Source organism: Vulpes lagopus, chromosome 1 (genome assembly GCF_018345385.1).
Source record: "Vulpes lagopus strain Blue_001 chromosome 1, ASM1834538v1, whole genome shotgun sequence".
Lineage (NCBI taxonomy): Eukaryota > Metazoa > Chordata > Mammalia > Carnivora > Canidae > Vulpes > Vulpes lagopus.
Window position 1 is genome coordinate 146,282,834 of NC_054824.1, and position 19,374 is coordinate 146,302,207.

The 19,374-nt window shown below is 52.4% G+C and overlaps 1 protein-coding gene across 1 annotated transcript in view; it reads left to right on the forward strand.

The window, feature by feature from the left end:
• Positions 1–10,215: 10,215 nt before the first annotated feature.
• The window catches only part of CNIH3 (cornichon family AMPA receptor auxiliary protein 3), a 92,764-nt gene continuing 83,605 nt past the window's right edge, over positions 10,216–19,374 (forward strand). Inside the window, exon 1 of the mRNA XM_041726663.1 lies at positions 10,216–10,316. Coding sequence (XP_041582597.1) covers positions 10,236–10,316 — 81 coding nt within the window. The 5' untranslated portion in view covers positions 10,216–10,235. The remainder of the gene's footprint in view (positions 10,317–19,374) is intronic.

Consider the following 19,374-nt stretch of genomic DNA (forward strand, 5'->3'; position numbering starts at 1 on the left):
GGTGGAGGGGGAGGGAGAGAGAATCTCAAGCAGATTCTGCACAGAGCCTGACTCGGGGCTCCATCTCACAGCCCCGAGAGCATGACCTGAGCTGAAACCAAGAGTCACTGGCTTCACGGACTGTGCCACCCAGGGGCCTCTGATGTTTTTTTTAACTCTTTTCTCTCTGCTGACTGCTCTGTAGCTTAAAATGAGCTTTTGCTCCAAACTTGAGTTTTGGGAGAATTGTTAACCCAGAACACATACACACACACACACACACACACACACACACACACACACACACACACCTGCACGCCCCAGGGAGGAGCTCCCAGGATGGAGCCAGCGCTTGAGGAGTCTCTGGCACCTGCACCTCATGTGTGGGGCTCTGAGGGTGGAAGTGGAGCCAGGGTGGGAGCCCCCAGCAGCTCCCGGGTCGGGGCTTGCCAATGTGACCGTACTGTCTGGTGTGGGGGTTTGAGGATAACCAGTACATCAGCGTGTTTGTTTAAAATGGCAGCACAGTGTCTGGCTTACAAGTCAGGCTTCCAAGTTGGACAGATTTGGGAGTGAATCCCAGCCTACCCTACAGTTTCCTGTGTGACCTTAGGCAAGTGCCTGACCTCTCTGAGTCTCTGTTTTCATGTCGGTAAAACTGAGATCCTGATGCACACATGGCAGAGTGTGAGGATTAAGGGGAAGAATGCACGGCCAGTGCTTGTCTGGATCTGGTGCCTGAAAGAGGTAGGCATGGATTATTAAGAACCACGATTTAGAGGCGCCTGGGTGGCTAAGTTGGGTAAACGTTTAACTCTTGATCTCAGCTCAGGCCTTGATCTCAGGGTGGTGAGTTCAGGCCCCACGTTATTAAAAAGTAACCACGGTTTACAAATAGCTCTCCCAGAACACCCGACGGTTGTGGTTGTCATGGCACGTGGTGCTCGTTCAGATGAAGCTGCAAGGACCTCCCTCCCAAGTGTGCACATGTGTGGGCATCGTGAGTGCATGCTGTGCATGCAAAAGCGTTGGACACCCTTAAGGCGAACTGAGAATAAGGAAACATGAAGTCACTCACGGTTTTACCAGCTCAAGTTCTGGTGGAGCACAGAAAGGCGAGGGGGAGAGCAAGGCGGCAGAGCTGGGCCAGGACAGAGGCCCCTCAGGGCACAGGGGAGCTGGGGGGGCCTTGGAGAGTGAGGACAGAAAGGAAGGGAAGTCATCCCAGCAATACTCAGACTGTAAAATTAGGTCCAACATTAATCTTGTGAGTTACAGACTCATTAGCTGTGGGGCTAAACTTAGTAGCCTCAGATTTTCTCCAGGACACCTGAGACTGTTTCTCAGAACAGCACTCTGTGCCCAGTGTGCAGAGGCACAGGGAAATTTGTCACGTTGGACTCAAAGCCCGAGTCCTCAACTTTCCTGTCTGAATTCAAAAGTAGTAACATTAGTTTTCTAATGGCAGCACAGAGGGGTTATGTCAATCATAATGCCAGCCTGTCTCCTGAGGCATCCACTGCCAATGCTTTAGGACAAAGGGCCAAGCTGGGAGCTGGTTTTTGACCCCAGTGGACAGGTATGGGCACCTCAGGTTTCCAGCAAGCTCCATTAGGGACCCCCGGCTCTTCAGTCTCTGAGTCCAACACACAGTCTCCCTGCACAGGACAAGTAGCCTCTGAGCAGCATCGTGGAGGTAGATGGCACATCTCCAAGTATAGAAGGAGCCAGGGCCCAGGGCGCAGTGGGGAGTGTTGTTCTGCTAACAGCCACATTGTGATCTGTTTATGGTGCCTGTTTAGCGGTACTAATTTCTGCAGAAAGTAGCACTCATGGGAAGATGGCATTCAGCTGAGTTGTGGATATAGCAGGAAGCTGTGTCCTGTTCCTCAGCCTCTGGCCGCAGGACTCTCCAGAATTGTCAGCTCTGGGCTAGAAGCCCTGCCCTTCCCCCTCCCCACTACCTCTTTGGTGAAGCATGGCTTCTGCACTTGCTTTGGCCTATCCACACAGGCCACGCTGATGCACATGCAGGGGATGGAGGGACAACACACCTGTCCACAGCCACATAGCTAGGAAGGGGGAAGTCAGGCCCAAAGCTTCCCAACTAAGTCATCTGTTTCAATTCAGTGAAAAATACGTTTATTGAGCATACTCTATCTGAGCCTTGTGCCAGATGCCTTCACAGACATGTGTGCTCCTGTTGTGGTTCTTATCAAAGTCCTAGATGGCTCTGTGCATCTCTGTTAGATTGTGAGCTCCTTATAGGCATGGATTATGCCCTGTTGATTGTGGCTGCGGAATGGTAAGCACTCTAAGGGAAATATATGAAAGGCAGACATGGTCCCTGTCTGTGTTGCTCATCACCTAGTGGGCAGACTTGTTTAAAGATTACCAGTCAGATTGTGATAAATGCATCTATTCATCTAGCCACCCACCCATCCATCCATCCATCCATCCATCCATCCAATTGTTGAATGTTTGCTGGACATCTGTTATATGCCAGATGCTGGGAAGGTAATGGTGATTCATAGATGAATAAGAAAGAGTCTCTAATACCAGTTTATAGAGGGAGATAGAAATTCAACACGTAAAGAGCTGAATTGTAAGACAGGGTGGTGTTCCACTGATATGAGGTATCTAGAATAGGCAAATACATAGAGATAGAAGGTAAAATGATGGGACCCAGGGCCTGGGGCTGGAGTACGGAGAGTTATTATTTCATGGGGACAGTTTCAGTTGGGGAAAAATGAATAATTTCTAGGGATGGATGGTGGTGATGATTGCATCACATTGTGAGTGCACTTAATGGCACAGAACTGCATACTTAACAAAATGGTTAAAATAGTAAATTTTATGTTATGTATATTTTACTGCACCCCGCCCCCAAACAAACAAGGTGATAAGAACTCTGCAGCTCGAGGACACATAAGTCTTGGAACCCGTGCCTGGCCCAGGTGGCCTGGACAGGTCACCCTGCCCCAGACCCCAGAGAATTTATGCCTTGCTTGTCTGGAGGGGGGTCTTGGGGGATGGAATTAGAGCAAATGGGAGTTATGGGAGCTGGAGGCACGCTTTACCTAAGCTATAGGAGAGTGTGCTTTATACTTTCCCCTTCTGGAAGCTGTGAGTTCTGTGTATAGTGGGCTCCATGTTAGAAAGGCCCCTTGGTGAATAAAGGACTTTTGCAGTAATCTGTCACTGCACAACCAACAATACCCAACCCCGTGGCTTCAAACAGCAGCTACTCTTTATCTGTTTGTGACTTAGCTCTGGACTGGGCTCTGCATGCGCCGTCTCTGATCCACATGGAGTTGGCCATACTTACCAATATTCAGGGCGGGAAGAGCCCAGAAGGTCTCCCCCCAGTGTGGCACCTCAGCGCAGGACCAGAGACCAGGGGCCAGTGGGGCCTCTCTGTCCTTGGGGAACATATTTCATGAGTCGGACTGACTTTTATTAATTTTTGTCATCTTCAATCCATGGAACTTTGAAAACGTAGTTTGGCAAAGTCACAGTATTTATTTATTTAAAACATTTTTTTTGGAGATTTTAGTTATTTGAGAGACAGATTGAGAGAGAGAGAGCGCGCACGAGCAGGAGGAGGGGCCTCTTCCCAGAAACCGGATTGCCAGCACCCTGGCCATGGACGCCCAGCCTCTGGAGCTGTGAGAAGGTAAATTTCTCTTGCTTGAGCAGCCCAGTCTGTGACATTTCCTTACGGCAGTCAGAGCAGACTAATGCAGTAATAAGTAGAAAGCTTACCAAGAAAAAAGTTAAAGTGATTTATTGAATTTACATATTTGATTGTATCATTTTAAAATAAGTTATTACTATGCTTTTATGCAAAACATTGAAGTTTCTTAGGAAATAAATATTTTACTGTCTTGATTTATAACTTTTCAAATAAGTTATTTTCTCATTTCAGTAGATATATGTTTCCCAACAAGCGGGACCATAATATAGGATGCAGTGTGTGCTTATATAGATACTATTTTTAAAATGGCTGTTGAATATTTCATTTCTGGAAATGGTCTATCATATTTATTTTACTTTATTTTATTATTATTATTTTAAATTTATTTATTTATTCATGAGAGATGCACAGAGAGAAGAGCATAGGAAGAGGGAGAAACAGGCTTCATGCAGAAAGCCCAATGTGGGACTCAATCCCAGAACCCCAGGATCATGCCCTGAGCCAAAGGCAGACACTCAATTGCTGAGCCACCAAGGCATCCCTGGTCTATCATATTTAAGCACATGCTAGCTAATGCTGATATTTGGCTAGGATGTTTTCTTGGTATTTTTGATTTTATCAACATTTTAAACACTTAAATTTAGGCAATTTTGTTCTTTCAAGCTCATTATGTGAAAGTGATCTTTGGATTGTTTCTCTTATTGATAATTACAATTATTTAATGAAACCATGAGCTTTGGCAGCATGTGATCTGCAATCAAACTGTGCACCATTTGCATCCATTCTTGTATCCCCGGCACTGATGAGATGCTCATATTTTTGTTAAAATAATCAAATTATTATGAAGTATGAAGCATTGTATTATTTTGTACTAATTCTTGTGAGTGTGAAAGGTGTTCAGGTCCTCGGACTTGTGTGCACGAGATGGGCTCTAGGCTGGGATTCATTATTAATATCACTGCTCGTTCTCTGCACCCTGGGAAGATTGAGGTGAGTGATGTTTAAGTGAACAGTAATAAACAGATCCACACTTAGTCTTCTTTCTTTCATGAGTTCGTTTTTAATATTTTATATATAGATCCTTAAATTTGTAAATATTGACACACTGCATTTACTTGTGCACTTGCACAGGAATTATGATGCACACGTGCAACCAAAGTAGTAACTAGTTAGAGTCCATGGCAGCCCTGTGATTCCACGACAGCGAGAAGCCCGGTGAGCTTTGTGATGCACGAGCTTGTAGAGCCAGGTTCATCAACGATCCTTGTCACAGCCCATGACAATGAACCTGATTGAATGAGTTTAATTTAGAACTTAATTGTTTATTAATTTTACTGTTTGCTGTGACAACCGTTATGCTATTTACCAACTGGAACAGAAAACTTCCAATATGACCATCATGGCTACAGTCATATTAATGACTATTGGGTGAATAAATTGTGAGGTGGAAAGATGAAGGTCTCAGAAGTCAAAGGTCCTTTCTGGTTCTGGAGAGATTCTGGGAGATGTCTCTCTGGGGGAGAGACAAGTGTGGAGAATGGCTTTGCAACAGCCAGTGGAGGTGGGGAGCAAACGGCAGGATGGAAAGAGGCTGAGGCTGGGTTCTGGAAGAGAGGGGACCCATATACACTGTTTCACACCCATGACTCTTGGAGGAAGCAAAACCTCACAGACGGGGCTGTGTGGTGCCCAGGGTGCAGAGGCTCCCAGCACTCCAGCCAGGAGGGACCAGAAGGCCAGAGGCCAGAGACCCAGAACCAGGCCATCTGGAATGTCAGCAGGAACCAGGAACCAGCGTGGTCAAATGACCAATGGCAGAGAGAGGAGCTGCCTGTCGTTTGGTATATGTAAGCCCCCTAGATCTCTTGGGGAGCCCCAGTGAAGGCTGATACTGAATTCCTTGCTAGTCAAGCAGGAAGGGGACTCAAAGTTAGATTTAGGTTATTTTAAAGAAAACAAAGAGGTGATTAATCCATTCTTAATTTAATGAAATCCGTAATTCATAGCTAGCTCCTCCACACATGTGCATGCATACCCCACAAGTCAAGAGGACGTCCTGAGTCAGACAACGCCAGCTTAGATATGTGGAGGCATGCACGGCAACCGACATGGGCCTCCACCGAATATAGTCACTGTGCTCAGCATGGAGCTGTCAATGGAGGACACTCAGCTTAAGACGAATTATTGTTGGATAAATTGCACAAAAGAAAATGGTTAAAAAGTCCTAGAGTACGAGGTGTAAGGAAAATCTTTACATTCTGCTTCAAACAAACCAGCTGTAAAATGCAATTTGGGAGAACCAGGAGGCACATATGGCAAAATGTTAACAGTTGTGGAATGTGAGTGATATGGAGACGAATGGTCACTATGCCCCCTTTTCTACTTTTCTATACATTTGAAAAAAAAATTTTTTTTAAATTTAATTTATTTATTTAGAGAGAGTGCATGTGAATGGGGGGAGGGGCAGAGGGAGAGGGAGAAGGAGACTCCCCACTGAATATAGAGCCTGATGCGGGGCTTGATCCCAGGACCCCGAGATCATGACCTAAGCCAAAATAAAGAGTCAGACCAACTGAGCCACCCAGGAGCCCCTACATTTGAAAGTTTTTTTTAAAAAATTTATTTATGATAGTCACACACACACACACACACACACACACACACACACAGAGGCAGAGACATAGGCAGAGGAAGAAGCAGGCTCCAAGCACCGGGAGCCCGACGTGGGATTCGATCCCGGGTCTTCAGGATCGCGCCCTGGGCCAAAGGCAGGCACCAAACCGCTGCGCCACCCAGGGATCCCCATTTGAAAGTTTTATAAGAGAAAACCCCAGTAATGGGCATGGAATAAATGTGGATATCCCAAAGTCCACTCGAAACCCTCTTTTCTTTGCCTATTTGAAAGAGGCCAGAAGAGGAGAAGACTCACCTTCTCAGACTCACTTACAACTAGGTATGGAAGCTGAGTGTCAGAGTTGTGGCCAATCAAAGGTAGCAGATCCCAGGGGAGAGTTTCCTTTACTCTCCCAAAAAACATGGCTTCATGGGCTGAAACCTTTGGGCTCTTTTGTCCTGCCCACAACATGATGGAGATGCAGCAGCCTTCTCGTGACCATGAGAACCAAATCCACATGCTAAGGATAGCAAGTTAGGAAGGTAAAAGGAGCCGGGGGCTGTAACAATGTCAAGGAGCTGCTACACCAGCCCTGAACTGATGATATGATTTCTTCTCCTATCAGGAAAACACCCCCCCCACACACACACACATTAAACCATGGTATTAGTTAAGAATCATGTTTACCTGTAGGTAACAGAATTCCTTACTTTCGTGGCTTAAAAAAGTCAGTTTTATTGTCTCACACTACAAGAAATCAGAGAAGTTCAGGGCTGGTGTGGTGGTTAATGGTGTTAATGGTGCTTTCTCTCTCTATCTTTTTAGCTTTCCCATTCTTACTGTGTTGATTTCTTCCTCACTGTTACAAGATGGCTGCTGTACCTCCAGGTAGCATGTCTGCATTCCAGGCAAAAAGAAGTATGTATCTTCTAAGCTCAAACTGTGCCACATGTCTACCTGTGGCTGCATGGTGGCTAGGAAAAAAACCCAAAACAAAACAACTGCCTTTTCAATGTCTACAGTTGGTGAAACAATGTAGGTTGGTCTCTCAGCATCCATTAGTTACTTTCTCCCTTGCTTTCCTCTGCTGTGTCACAGGCAATTCTTCTCCTCCTCCCTCATCTAAGGCTCCCTCGTGAAGGAGTTATTTATAATCTCACCAATTAGGCTTCGAATCTTGCGAGTCCCCCCAGGACCCACAACCACTAAATAACATTTGTTGAATTATTAAACACTAATTCTGCGGTTCTTATTTACTGCGATTCTACTACTGATAACACAAGATAAAGCAGGGCTGGGGAAAGGTCGAGAAAGATGGAGGCTAAGGTATATTCAGAGCCTTGAAAGTCAGAGTGGTAGGATGATGGATTCAATTGTTTTTGTTTGACATTTTATTTTGATGTAGACATTCTGATTCTGGTAACACTGAGCTAGATAATTCAGACCAACCCTCCTACTAAATACAATTTAAAAAGCTGAATAAAATCTAAAAACCTCTTCTTAAAAGCATCAAAGACTTAGCTTGAGAGTAAGGAATTACTGGGGCCATGTTTTGAGGGTGGACAGGATCCAGACCGGTGCGCCTGGCATTGGGGGCCAGTCTTGCCTTTCTGGGCCTTTGCTAATCTGGAGGAAGGGTAAGAGTCTGAGTTGGAGATTTAGCGCTTCATAGGGCTTGGGGCAAAAGCCAAAGTCCAAGGACCAGCAGGGCTTGGGACTTAATGACCACCTGCTTTGGCGGGGTATCTAGAAGGACCACTGGTGAATAAAAATAACTGAGAAAACTAGCCCTGAAACAGATTGGTCACCCCAGAAAATCTCAATCCCTGAGTTTGGAGCAGGGAAATTCTAGAGTGCCAGAGTTTAGAGTCCCCAAACACCTGGTAAAAGGTGTAGAAAATCCTCTTTAGAGAGAGGAAACATCATCTCAGTCCTCGAATTTCTGCAAAGAGCCTTAAAAAAAATGTTTGGCATACAATAAAGACTTAGTGGACACAGAAGGAGTGAGGGCTCTGCAAGCACGAACCAGCAGAAGCAAAAGACAATAGATCAAACCTGAAGGAACTCAAAATATTTGAATGGTTATATCTTCCTGTGATATTTTTGTATTGTCTTGGTGCCACAAAACTTATATGGTATAATTACAACCTTAATGGCTGATATAGAGATGTGATTGCTATAAAATGAAAAGCAAAAAGCAGAGCTCGGAAGCAGCCTAGTACCATGGTGCCAGTGGTGTCTGAGAGTGGCCAACTCTGGCGTCTGTTACATCCTTTTTCATTTCCGTATTTTTGTTGTTGTTGTTTGTTTTTAAGGAGTATTTGTACTGGAAGACATCCAAGTAAGAGAGAAAGTGATAAAGAGTATAACCCAGAGTGGGGAGGATTTGCAGGTGCAGAATCTCCATGGTTGTCCAAGGTCCTCTGGTCAGAAGGGCATCCTACCTGGATGAATGCTCTATGGCTTCGATCTTGAAATCCTCAATAATTTCTAACAGGGAGCACTACCAGGTCCTGACCCAGAGGCAATTAAATGCTGACCCTCTGTCAACAGCCACCAGACTTCTCCATCTAGCTCCTGCACTCCCCACTGAGCAGCATGGAGTGTCCCAGGTGGAGGGGGGACGACCTCTGCAAGAATGCTGAGGCGCGGAGGAGAGCCCCTGGGCCAGGGGTGTGCAGAGCTCTCCGAGTCCTGTCCTGGCGCAGGGGACGGCCGGAATCGCAGGTGGGAGCTGCACAGGTGGCACCAGGGTCAGAACCATCGACAGCTGTTTATTTCGCGTGCGCTCTGAGACCCGCTCCCAAGACCCCGGAAAGACTGGACCCCCTTCCCCGCGCTACCGGAGATCCCTTAGGCGGGAGGCATGGTGCGTTTCCAAGGCGCTGGGCCGCTGGGGCAAAGCGTGCGCATTCCACCCTGCGGTTTACTGACCGCGCAGCCAGTGCTAGGCCCGGCGCCCGCTCCCTGACTTCGGTTCCCATTTAACCCCGTGACACGGACCGGTGGTCCTCTTTCCCCAGTTTTTTCAGATAAGGAAACCGAGGTGTAGAAAGGTTAGGAGACTGGCGCGCCGGGGTCTGACTCCAAAAGCAGGTGCTCTGGACGGCCCACGGGCTTAACGCAGTGCCGGAGCCACGGGAGGGTCCGGCGCGGGCGGGGAGGGCACCGCAGGGGCAAGGCCGGGCCTCTAGGCGCCGCCGCGGTCCCCCCGCCCCCCGCAGCTCCCACCTCCTCGGGCGCACGTGTTCGCAGTCCCCGCCCGCCCGCCGCCCGCCGCCCGCCGCAGGTGTCCTGGGAGAGGCGGGCGCGCACTGGGCCGGCGCCCCCGCCGCAGCTCTGCCGGCGGGGAGCGCGCGCTCGCGGAGGGGGAGCGGGAGCGGGAGCGGGAGCGGGAGCCGGGGCGGAGGCGCCGGGGCCGAGGCGGCGGCTGCAGCAGCAGGTGGAGCGGCGGGCGCGGCTCCCGGCCTCGAACCTGCCGCCGCGGCCGCCGGGCCGAGCCGTGCGCGCCGGGTCCAGCCTGGCCCCGGGGAGGTCGGGTCCCCGCGCGGCGCACCGGCCCCTCCGACCCCCGCAGGACTGTGCTCGCCGGCGGCGGCGCTGGGGTCCGCGAGGAGCGGCCCTCCCCGGATCCGGGCGCCGGAGCTCGTGGCGCGGGCCTCTCCGCCGCACTCGGCGGCTGAGCTCTCCGCGGGTTCGTGTCCGCGATCTGGGGACGCTTCCCGCCAGCGACGCCCCAGCGGCTGGGGGGGGGGGTCGGCGGCCGCGGGCGGGCTGGCGTCCCGGCCGCCCTGACCCTCGGCGCTCCCCCGCGGGCCTGCCTGCTCCCCGGCCCCCGCCCGGACCCGGACCCGGACCCGGACCCGGACCCGGACCCCGCCGCGGAGCGAGTGCGGTCCTCGAGGGCGCGGCGCGTGGGCTGGGGCGCGCGGCCCGCCGCTGGCCATGGCCTTCACCTTCGCCGCCTTCTGCTACATGCTCTCCCTGGTGCTGTGCGCCGCGCTCATCTTCTTCGCCATCTGGCACGTGAGTAAGCGGTACCGGCTTCTAACTCTCACTACCGCCCGGCCCACCCCTTCCCCGGTCTCTCTGGAGCGTCCCCGAGGCTCCGCGAGCCTCCGTCCCGGGGCGGGGATAGTTGGCGGCATCGGAGCCGGGCTGCTGGCGGGGGGCAGAGGGAGAGCTGGTCCGGGTGCTGGTCCCGCCGCTGGTCCCGGTGGTGGTCCCGGTGCTGGTCCCGGTGCTGGTCCCGGTGCTGATCCCGGTGGTGGTCCCGGTGCTGGTGCGGTGCTGGTGCGGTGCTGGTCCCGGTGCTGGTCCCGGTGCTGGTCCCGGTGGTGGTCCCGGTGCTGGTGCGGTGCTGGTGCGGTGCTGGTCCGGGTGCTGGTCCCGGTGCTGATCCCGGTGCTGGCCCCGCCGCTGGTCCCGGCGCTGGCCCCGGTGCTGGCCCCGCCGCTGGTCCCGGTGCTGGCCCCGCCGCTGGTCCCCGCGCTGGCCCCGGTGCTGGCCCCGCCGCTGGTCCCCGCGCTGGCCCCGGTGCTGGCCCCGCCGCTGGTCCCGGTGCTGGCCCCGCCGCTGGTCCCCGCGCTGGCCCCGGTGCTGGCCCCGCCGCTGGTCCCGGTGCTGGCCCCGCCGCTGGTCCCCGCGCTGGCCCCGGTGCTGGCCCCGCCGCTGGTCCCGGTGCTGGCCCCGCCGCTGGTCCCCGCGCTGGCCCCGGTGCGGGCCCCGCCGCTGGTCCCCCTGCGGGGCCCAGGCGCACAGCGGCACGCCCACCAGCCCTGCGCCTCCTGCCCGCGGGAGCCGGGGAGCGCGCCTCTGTCGGCCCCGCAGTTAGTCAAGTAACTATAACAACTAGACACAGAATGTCAGCTCTGTGGTGGGCTGCGTTTTGACACTTTTGGAGACAAAGCGGAGACATGATGGGAGCGCTGTGGGACAGGGGGCGAGGCAGGCCGCGAGGGGAGGGAGAGACCAGACGCCGGGGTCACCTGTCCCGCGGAGAGAGGCCCTTGTGGGCGACCAGATTCCCAGTCCTCCGCTGCCCTCCAGGGGGCCCAGCCGCCCAGCGCCTGCAGGACCCCCCACCGGTAGCAGACTCCCCGCCCCCAGCGCCCCGCGCCCTCCCCGGGTCACTCCGGCTGGGGGACAGTGGAGGTGGGTCCTGGTTCTGCAGGTATGGGGAGGGCCTGGGACCTGGAGCTGTTGTACATAGTGGAGGGGGTGGCCGCAGTGCAAACACGGTGCGCAGTTGGCAAGCAGAGCGCTCTCAGGGCCCCCTGCCCTCGCCAGCCAGGAGCTGGTGGAGGAAGAATGGCTGAGGTGGAGAGTTCCAGAGGGAGCCCACCGTGCAGCCACCCCGCCCAGCGCGGCCCGGGCTATGGAGGGACCCTGGGTAGATTCCAGGAGACCCCTGTTCCGAGAGCCCTATAGAGCGTGCCTACAGGGGCAGATGCCCAGAAAGCAGATGGAAAGCAGACTGGAGAGTTGCCGTGTGGATAGGACGCTGGTGTTCTGTAGGAGCGGTTTCTGGAGCGAGAGGGCTTATCTTAAGATAGAACTAAAGGTCCTCTTAGAGGCGCTCTGGGAGCCAGGAGAGGGAGCCTGGCAGCTGGCACAACGCTGGCTGGGCTGGCTGGGCTGGCTGGGCTTCGTTCCATGTCCCCAAGCGAGAGCTGACCTGGGTGGTCCCCAGGCTTCCCCTTGTGTCTAGATGCTGCAAGTCTGTGAATCGGTCAGTTTAGAAATGGGGGCGGGTGGAGAAGGGATTCAGACACAGGAATTTCCTGGCTGATCAAAAATCTGGACAGTGAAAAGTGATACTTTCTTTACAGATTGCATATGGGATTTGCAGCCTCTCCTCCTCTGCCCCGGGATTCTGGGTATGATTCTGTCTGCGGAAAGGAGCCTAGGAGTTGTTGACAGTTGTTAAGGGAGAAGGAAACTTTACCAAATTTAGAAAAAATAGGGGTGCAGGACAGATCACACCCAAACAGGACAGCACGTACCTGCACGTACCTGCTCATGTGTTTCAAAGGAGCTTTCTGTGTTTCCCCAGATTTGGGGAGTTATTTGCATTCTAGAAGGCTAATGACTCCCTTTTTTCAGAAATACTTCACTTGCTGTTTCTTTATGTTCTCATCTTGGCCAGAGGGTGGCAGGTACCAGAGAGCTCCACCAAACCATCAGTAATGGGGTTCTCTGAACAGGCCCCTGGAGCAGAGCAGGTAACCAGCAAGAATAATTTCCTCTCACTCAGGGGAAGATAATAAATAATTCAGGAGCAGGGTAATTAAATGGACAGCATGTGCGTCTGGTTGACTAATAGATCCCTGAATCAAAGCTGGCTGCTGGGATGATCCCCTGTCGGCATCCCCTAGGAGTTCCCAGCCCACACCCCTGTGTCCAGGGGGTAGTCGGATGCCACCAGGTCCTGACCGAGTTCCCAGTTGGGGGCGGGGGCAAGATGCCAGTTTCTAATAATAAAAAGAACAGGAGCTCTTTGAATTCAGATTACAACGAGTGTTGCCAAGTCTCCAGCCTCTTGTTCTTTCCTGCGTCTTTTCCTTCTCCCTGTCTCGGAATCAAACAGCCTAAAGCCTCCCCACGTTGATTTGGCTCTTGAACGTTGAAAAGGGGAATCAATGCACATGTTGTATGTGTGGGTGTTGCGCATTCAGTGGTAATGACTTCCAAAGAAATTTAGGAGAGCTGGTTCTACGTTAGGCTGTGTGTTTGCTTTCTTTCTGGCTTCTTAACTTTCTTATATATTTTTTGATCTGATAAGCCATATCGATTGCTTAGCATATGTTAACATCCCCGGGAGTGGATTGGGCACTTAGCAATACCCTCCAGTTAGAAAGCTGGTTCTGTTGCCGTGTCCTTTTCTTACTCAATGGTACACACCTTCTTGGTGGTGATACTACTAGCTACTACCTATTGAGCGTGCACAGCAGGCCAGTTCTAGGCACTTCGGAGGACCTGTCAGATGCTCACTTCCCCCGGAAGCCCCGGGAGAAAGGGTGGATGTGGCCATAAGCACATTGCTTTCAAGTCTCATGTTTTACTTGGAAAATTTATTTGCATCTGTTTTCAAATGAAAATATTTTGAATTACCGATTAATTTTATATCAGCCACCATTTGCCACATTTGGAACATGCAGAATAAACGTGAGGGTTTGTTTTTTGTTTGGGGTGTGTGTGTGTGGCTTTGCATGCCTTCAGGCACATGGCCTTACTGCCCTAGCCATCCTTCACTCCTCACCGATGACGTTTTTACAGATTGGGGAACTGTAGATCAGAGAGGTTATGAAACTTGCTTGAGGTTTCACAGCTGCGTGTGCTGGAGCTGGGATTTGAACTGAGTGAGCCTGGTGTGGCCATGTCTTCTTTCTAAATCTACTTACTATTTTGGCTTGTTTAATTTTGATAATAGTAGATAATGTTTTTATGCAGAGGATTACCTTTCTTCATATAAATAAAATATTTTGGGCTGGAATTTCTGATTGGAGTTATAACAACAAAGACCTCTAACATACTACATATACTTTTTAAAAAGAGGAGATTCTATTTCATTATTTATTTTTCAATTTTATTTTAAAGATTTTATTTATTTGAGAGAGAGAGAGAGAGAGAAAGAAAGAATGAGTGGGGGGAGGAGAAGAGAAGATGCATACTCCCTGGCTGAGCAGGGACCCCTGGTGTGGTGTTTGATCCCAGGACCCTGAGATCGTGACCTGAACCAAAGCAGATGCTTAACTGACTGAACCACACAGGCACCTCTATTTTATTCTTTAAAAAAAATAAGTTTTTTGCTTCTAAAATGATACAGGTTCCTTGCCGAAAAATTTGAAAATACAGGGACATATATGGAAAAAAAAAATCACCATTAATCACATCCTCCAGAAATGATTTGTGTGTTTCTTCTTCCAATACCATGTATTTGTATATTTTTAAAAATTGCATATGGATGTTTAGAAGGGAAAAAGGTGTTCCGAAGAGCTTCAGATGTGCAGTGATTTCTATTTCCAGCCAATATGAAATGAACAGTGTTTACTGGCAAGAACGCTCTCAGCCCCAGCTTGGTCGGGCCTTATGCAGGCCTTTTGCAGACTGTCACATTTATATAAATACAGATGAAACCATTCTTTGAAAAGATCAAAGATTCATTTCAGGTTTTTAGCATTCAAAGTTTTTCATTTGTTTGTTTGTTTTTTTTTTTAATACCTAGAGTCACTTTTAAGACCTGTGAGATCTGACAACATACGAGTAAGATGAGTTCCTGATCGTATGTCTTTGGACACATAGTGGTGGCGTGTGCTGTGGCAGGGCTAGATGGGCCCCGACAGATGATGCGACACATATTTATTTACAGAGAAGCAGTTTTGCTGGGCAGGATGTCGTCCTGGCTGAGCTTCACCGCCAGCTCCAGCCTGTCACAGATCCCACCCTGGGGACCTTGGGGACCTCTCAGTTCCTCTGGTCATCCATCTGGAAAGAAAACATAGTTAATGTGAGATGCTGGGCTGCCTGGGGTTGACACCCACCCATCTTCAGAAGACCCTGATCCACGGACGGTCTGCTCAGCAGAGAGCACTGAGCTGTCAGCTATGCTTGGTCTACACTGTTCCTTCCATCTGGGATACCCTGTCCCCACTGGCATCCCCATGTCCAATGTGGCATCTGCAGCTGCGGCCTTTGGGTGCCCCCGCCTTCTGTACCCTCTGTGGCTGGTGTGGAAGGAAGCTCTGTGAGAGCAGCCACCTTTTTAGGTCATTTCTCCAGAGCTGGGGATGGTGCTTGTACAGGGGCTCAGTAAATGCTTGGAGGATACTTTCTTGTTCCGTTTTGGCTTGACATGCTTCTGGCTAACATGGTAACTCATATCTGATTTGGCTTCTGGCTACTTCCCAGGGACAGCTCCCTGGGTGTTTAGGGCATGATTGTTTCTGCTGTACTGGCACCTGTTGCTATTACAAGAAGGCTGGCCGTTAGCGGGGCTGTGGGGCCCACCTCGATGATGCTGGAGCTGGCTCTCCTGCAGGGGTACAGCCTGGGGACAAGTGCCAGCTGTTCCCAGAGACCATGCCTCCTGTAAGTCATGACGTCAGGCCACCTGGCTGGCGGTCTCCCAGGACGACCCCTGCAGGGGGCAGCCTCGAGGGCATGGCATTTCCCCCACAGTCCGGCAGGAGAGCAGACTGAGGATGTGGAATTCAGGGCTCCTGTACAGCAAGCAGGCACCGGCCCCCACCCGCTGCCTGGTGAGGCTCTGGGCCTCCTTGGGGTGGGATGCTGCGGGGCCACCATGATATTTGGCTTTGGCATTAGAATGCCTGAAGGAACTGTAAAGGCAGAGATGGGTATGAAGCCTCTGCCAGGCAATGGGAACAGCTACCTGTACTGCCCAGGGGGTCAGAGTCCCTTCCTGAATCACGGGGCCTAGAACCTCTCTTGACTTGCATCCAGAACCCCCACCCTGTCCGTGGCTCTGCACAGGGTCTCCTCTGCACTTGCTTTCTGCTGCCCTCCCTCCCAGTAGGTCTGTAAACCAGTTCCCCTGGCGCCCCGCTCTCCTAGAAATGTGCTGGTGGGTAGTGCCCTTGCCAGCTGTACCTGGGCTGTTGTCTGCCTCCTTTTGGCCACTCCCTGGGGGTCCCGCCAGGGCCTGGCTCTGTCACAGTCATATGCCCCCTCTGTATCTCCCCCCTTTCTGGGGTGAAGGGTAGGGCTCTCGTGCATTCTGCTGCCCCCGGTCATGACCCCGTGTTCCACCCTGTGCCACCTGACCTCACCAACCTCCAGCCGCCTCTCACCACTGCTCTGAGCCTCTTTTCCCCACGGTCCCCTGGGGACCCACTGGCCCCTGGCTGCTGCCTTCCTGGTTCAGGGCTGCTGGAGCCAGCGAGGCTGGGCTTAGCCTCTGCAGGGCCTCAGTTCCATCCCCTGACTCCCCAGCATGATCAGGCTGGTTCTTTCAGCTCCGTTGATACTGTTCCAGATCTCTGGCATTTCCTCAGAGTCCCCGGGGCCCCCTACCCTCTCAGACTTCACTGCCAGCTGACAGAGAAGGTAGAGTTATTGGCAGGGACACCTGGGCACCCTGCCCATCTCTGAGCTTCACATTCCACCAGCACACTTCCCCTTCCTCCTCAGACCCAGAATCTCCTGTGGGCTCCCCAGGGACGTCGCCCATCCTTGCCCCCGTGTGCTCAGCCACTGCCTCTGCTGGTCTGTCCCCTCTGTCTCTGAGCCCGTGGGCCAGCTGCTTTGTTCTGGGCCCTCCCCAGGCCACCGGCCTTTTCCTTCGCAGATTGACTTGTTCGCTTCCCTGTTCGTTCCCTCTTTTATTCTTGTAGCAAATGTTCGGAAAAGGACCAAGACTGAAAAGCCTCCTGCTCCCGTCATCCAGAATCAGCAAATGTTAGCATTTTGCCACTTTGGTTCCTTATCTGCCTTACTTCAGTCAGTGTTTCCTCATGGGTTCAGGCCTAGAGCCTCCCTTCTTGGCCCTGCTCCAGTGGCCTGACTCCCAGTGCCATTCAGGGCTCAGCCGAGGCCTGTCCGTGACCTCCAGGCTCTGGGCCATGCCCTCCTTGTGGCTGCTCTCACGGTTTCTGTGTTCCTCCCTGTCTCTTCTTCCTGCCCTGCCTTCACTTACCTGCAGCTGCCCTGTCCCAAAGGGCTGCACCCCCAATCCTGTAGACCTTGTATGGGGCTGCCTGCCCCACCCCTGGGTCCTACTGTCCTCACCACCATGGGATCTGCCCATGGTGCTGCAGTCTTTCCCCAGACTGTGAGCCCTTCCAGGGCAGGAATGCCACCCTCATTTGTAGCCTCAGTGTATCACTGTGGCCAGAGTCCAGTGAGTACAGAAAACACATATCTAGGATCTGGGCAATCGACTAAACCACCCAAGACCCACAGACTCTTGCTCAGTGGATGGTTTCCCCGGCTTAGCTGGTTACAGCAGTCACCTGGGTGCTTATTAAAAATGCACGTTCCTGGGCTCCACTGGAGGCCTGAGGAGCCCTGCCTGGGCATTAGGAGCATGTCCAAGCTCAGGCTCCCACCCCTGGGGTTGGGGAGATGTTTGACAGGGCACGTGAGTCTGGGTGCAGGTGAGGTGCGCCGCCCTGGGCTGTGGTTCTGAGCAGCAGAGGTCTGGGAGAGGCTGCTGTCTGAAGTCTGATGGGCGATGCAGGTGCTCTGATTTATGCTTGGAGACAGCAGCCCCACCTGTGGGCAGTGGGATGCTCAGGGATGGTTGTGAAATGCACCATCCTCCCATCCTGTGATGCCCAATGGCAGACAGCCCCCCTGGGGCTCAGATAAGGCCGGCCTGAAGTCCCGGCCTGACGTCTTCGCTGATCGGGTTCCTTCTGTGTTGCTCCTCCTCTGGCGGAGGGATGGTTCTCAGAAGGGACAGGGGGCTGTGTCCGTGCAGAGAAGGGCTGCATCGTTGCTGGTATGGCACCAAGGTCGAACAGCAGGTGCGCACCCAGATCTGCAGGGATGGAGGTAGTTACTGTTGGAGACCTTTCGCAGGACCTCTACGTCTCAACACGGCGAGCCAGGCCTTGCCGGGACTGCTTTTCATGGCTCCTGGACTCTGATTAATTCCCATAAAGGTTATGGAAAGCTCCATGTGCACAATTATATCCTGAATTGGTCTCTGAATACCAATCTGGAACCAAACAACGAGGCTGGCAAATATTTTTAATTTGACACAGAAGAGGCAAGCATGAGACATTCTCATGTGCTAAAATAAAGCCTGAACGAAAAAACACTAAAAAAGATACGTAAATGAAGATTAAGCTGCTAGACTCTAATGAAGCCGCCGACTTTTCTGGGGGCACAGGGTCCTGGGCATTAGGATGTTTACAGGGGTTCCCTGCCGAGGGCACGGGGTTGAAGACTGGGGTCGGCTCACAGGATGGCTCCCTGTGGGTTGGCTGCGTGTCCTCACCTCTGAGGTCAGTGTCCATTTCACGCCCCCACCCCTTGGTGTTCAGATATGTGTGTGTGTGTTCACTCTTCCTCCCTCACAGATCTAAGTTGTGCATGTTCTTCACCCTGCGGTCCCTGTCTTGACCATGGTCAAGCCTGCTCACTCTGGCTCAATGCCGCCGCCCAGGAAAGCATGTGTGGCTCCTCAGCCCCTGTTCACACGTGCCCCTGAGTCAGTGCACACCTCGGGCTGCACAGCTCAGCTGTCGATGATGTAGTTGCTGTTGGAGGTAGGCGCTGTTGTCCCTGTTACGCATTCGTGGAGCCTGGGAGGACACGAACAGGTGCGGAGTGCAGCTGTGGTTGGTGGCTCTGACTGGTCATGAGGTCTGACAGTCACCTCTTTGTAGCCTCGTTTGGGTTGTGAATCTGGAAGTCCCCTCGAAGAAGAGGGAGCCTGTGGCTTTGGGGACCGTGGTGACTGGCTCCCAGGGAATTCGTGGTTGCCATGTGCTCTGACCCAGCCCCATCTGCTCCCAGACAGGTGGACACAGCACAGTCCCAGGGACTCACCAGCAGCCAGAGGGGCATACCAGCCAGGGATGTCTCACCGTCCAGGGCTCAGCATCACAGGCCTGGCCACCTTGTCTGCTGGAGCTCTGAGAACTGGGCCTCCCATCACTGCCTGAGCCTCTGCCGTGTGGGCACAGAGAGGACGGGCTCTCTGGTCTTCATTTACCCCGAACTGGTGCAGGTACCCATTGGGGTATGGAGCCCGACAGGGTAGACCAGTCCCATCCTCTTGTAACCATCTGACCCAGGCCCAGACTCAGGCCGCCTTGTACAGACATCCAGGTTTCTCTGATTCTAGACTGTGTCAGCCTTGCTACCTGAGCAGGAGAGGGACCTCACCTGGCCTGTTTCTACTTGAGGCTCTGCCTGATGCCCCTCATGTTTTAACTGTAATTTTTTTTAAAAAGGTTTTATTTAAAAAAATTCATGAGAGACACAGAGAGAGAGAGGCAGAGACATAGGTAGAGGGAGAAGCAGACTCCCTGTGGGGAGCCCGATGTGGGACTCGATCCCAGGACCCCAGGATCACACCCTGAGCCGAAGGCAGACGCTCAACCACTGAGCC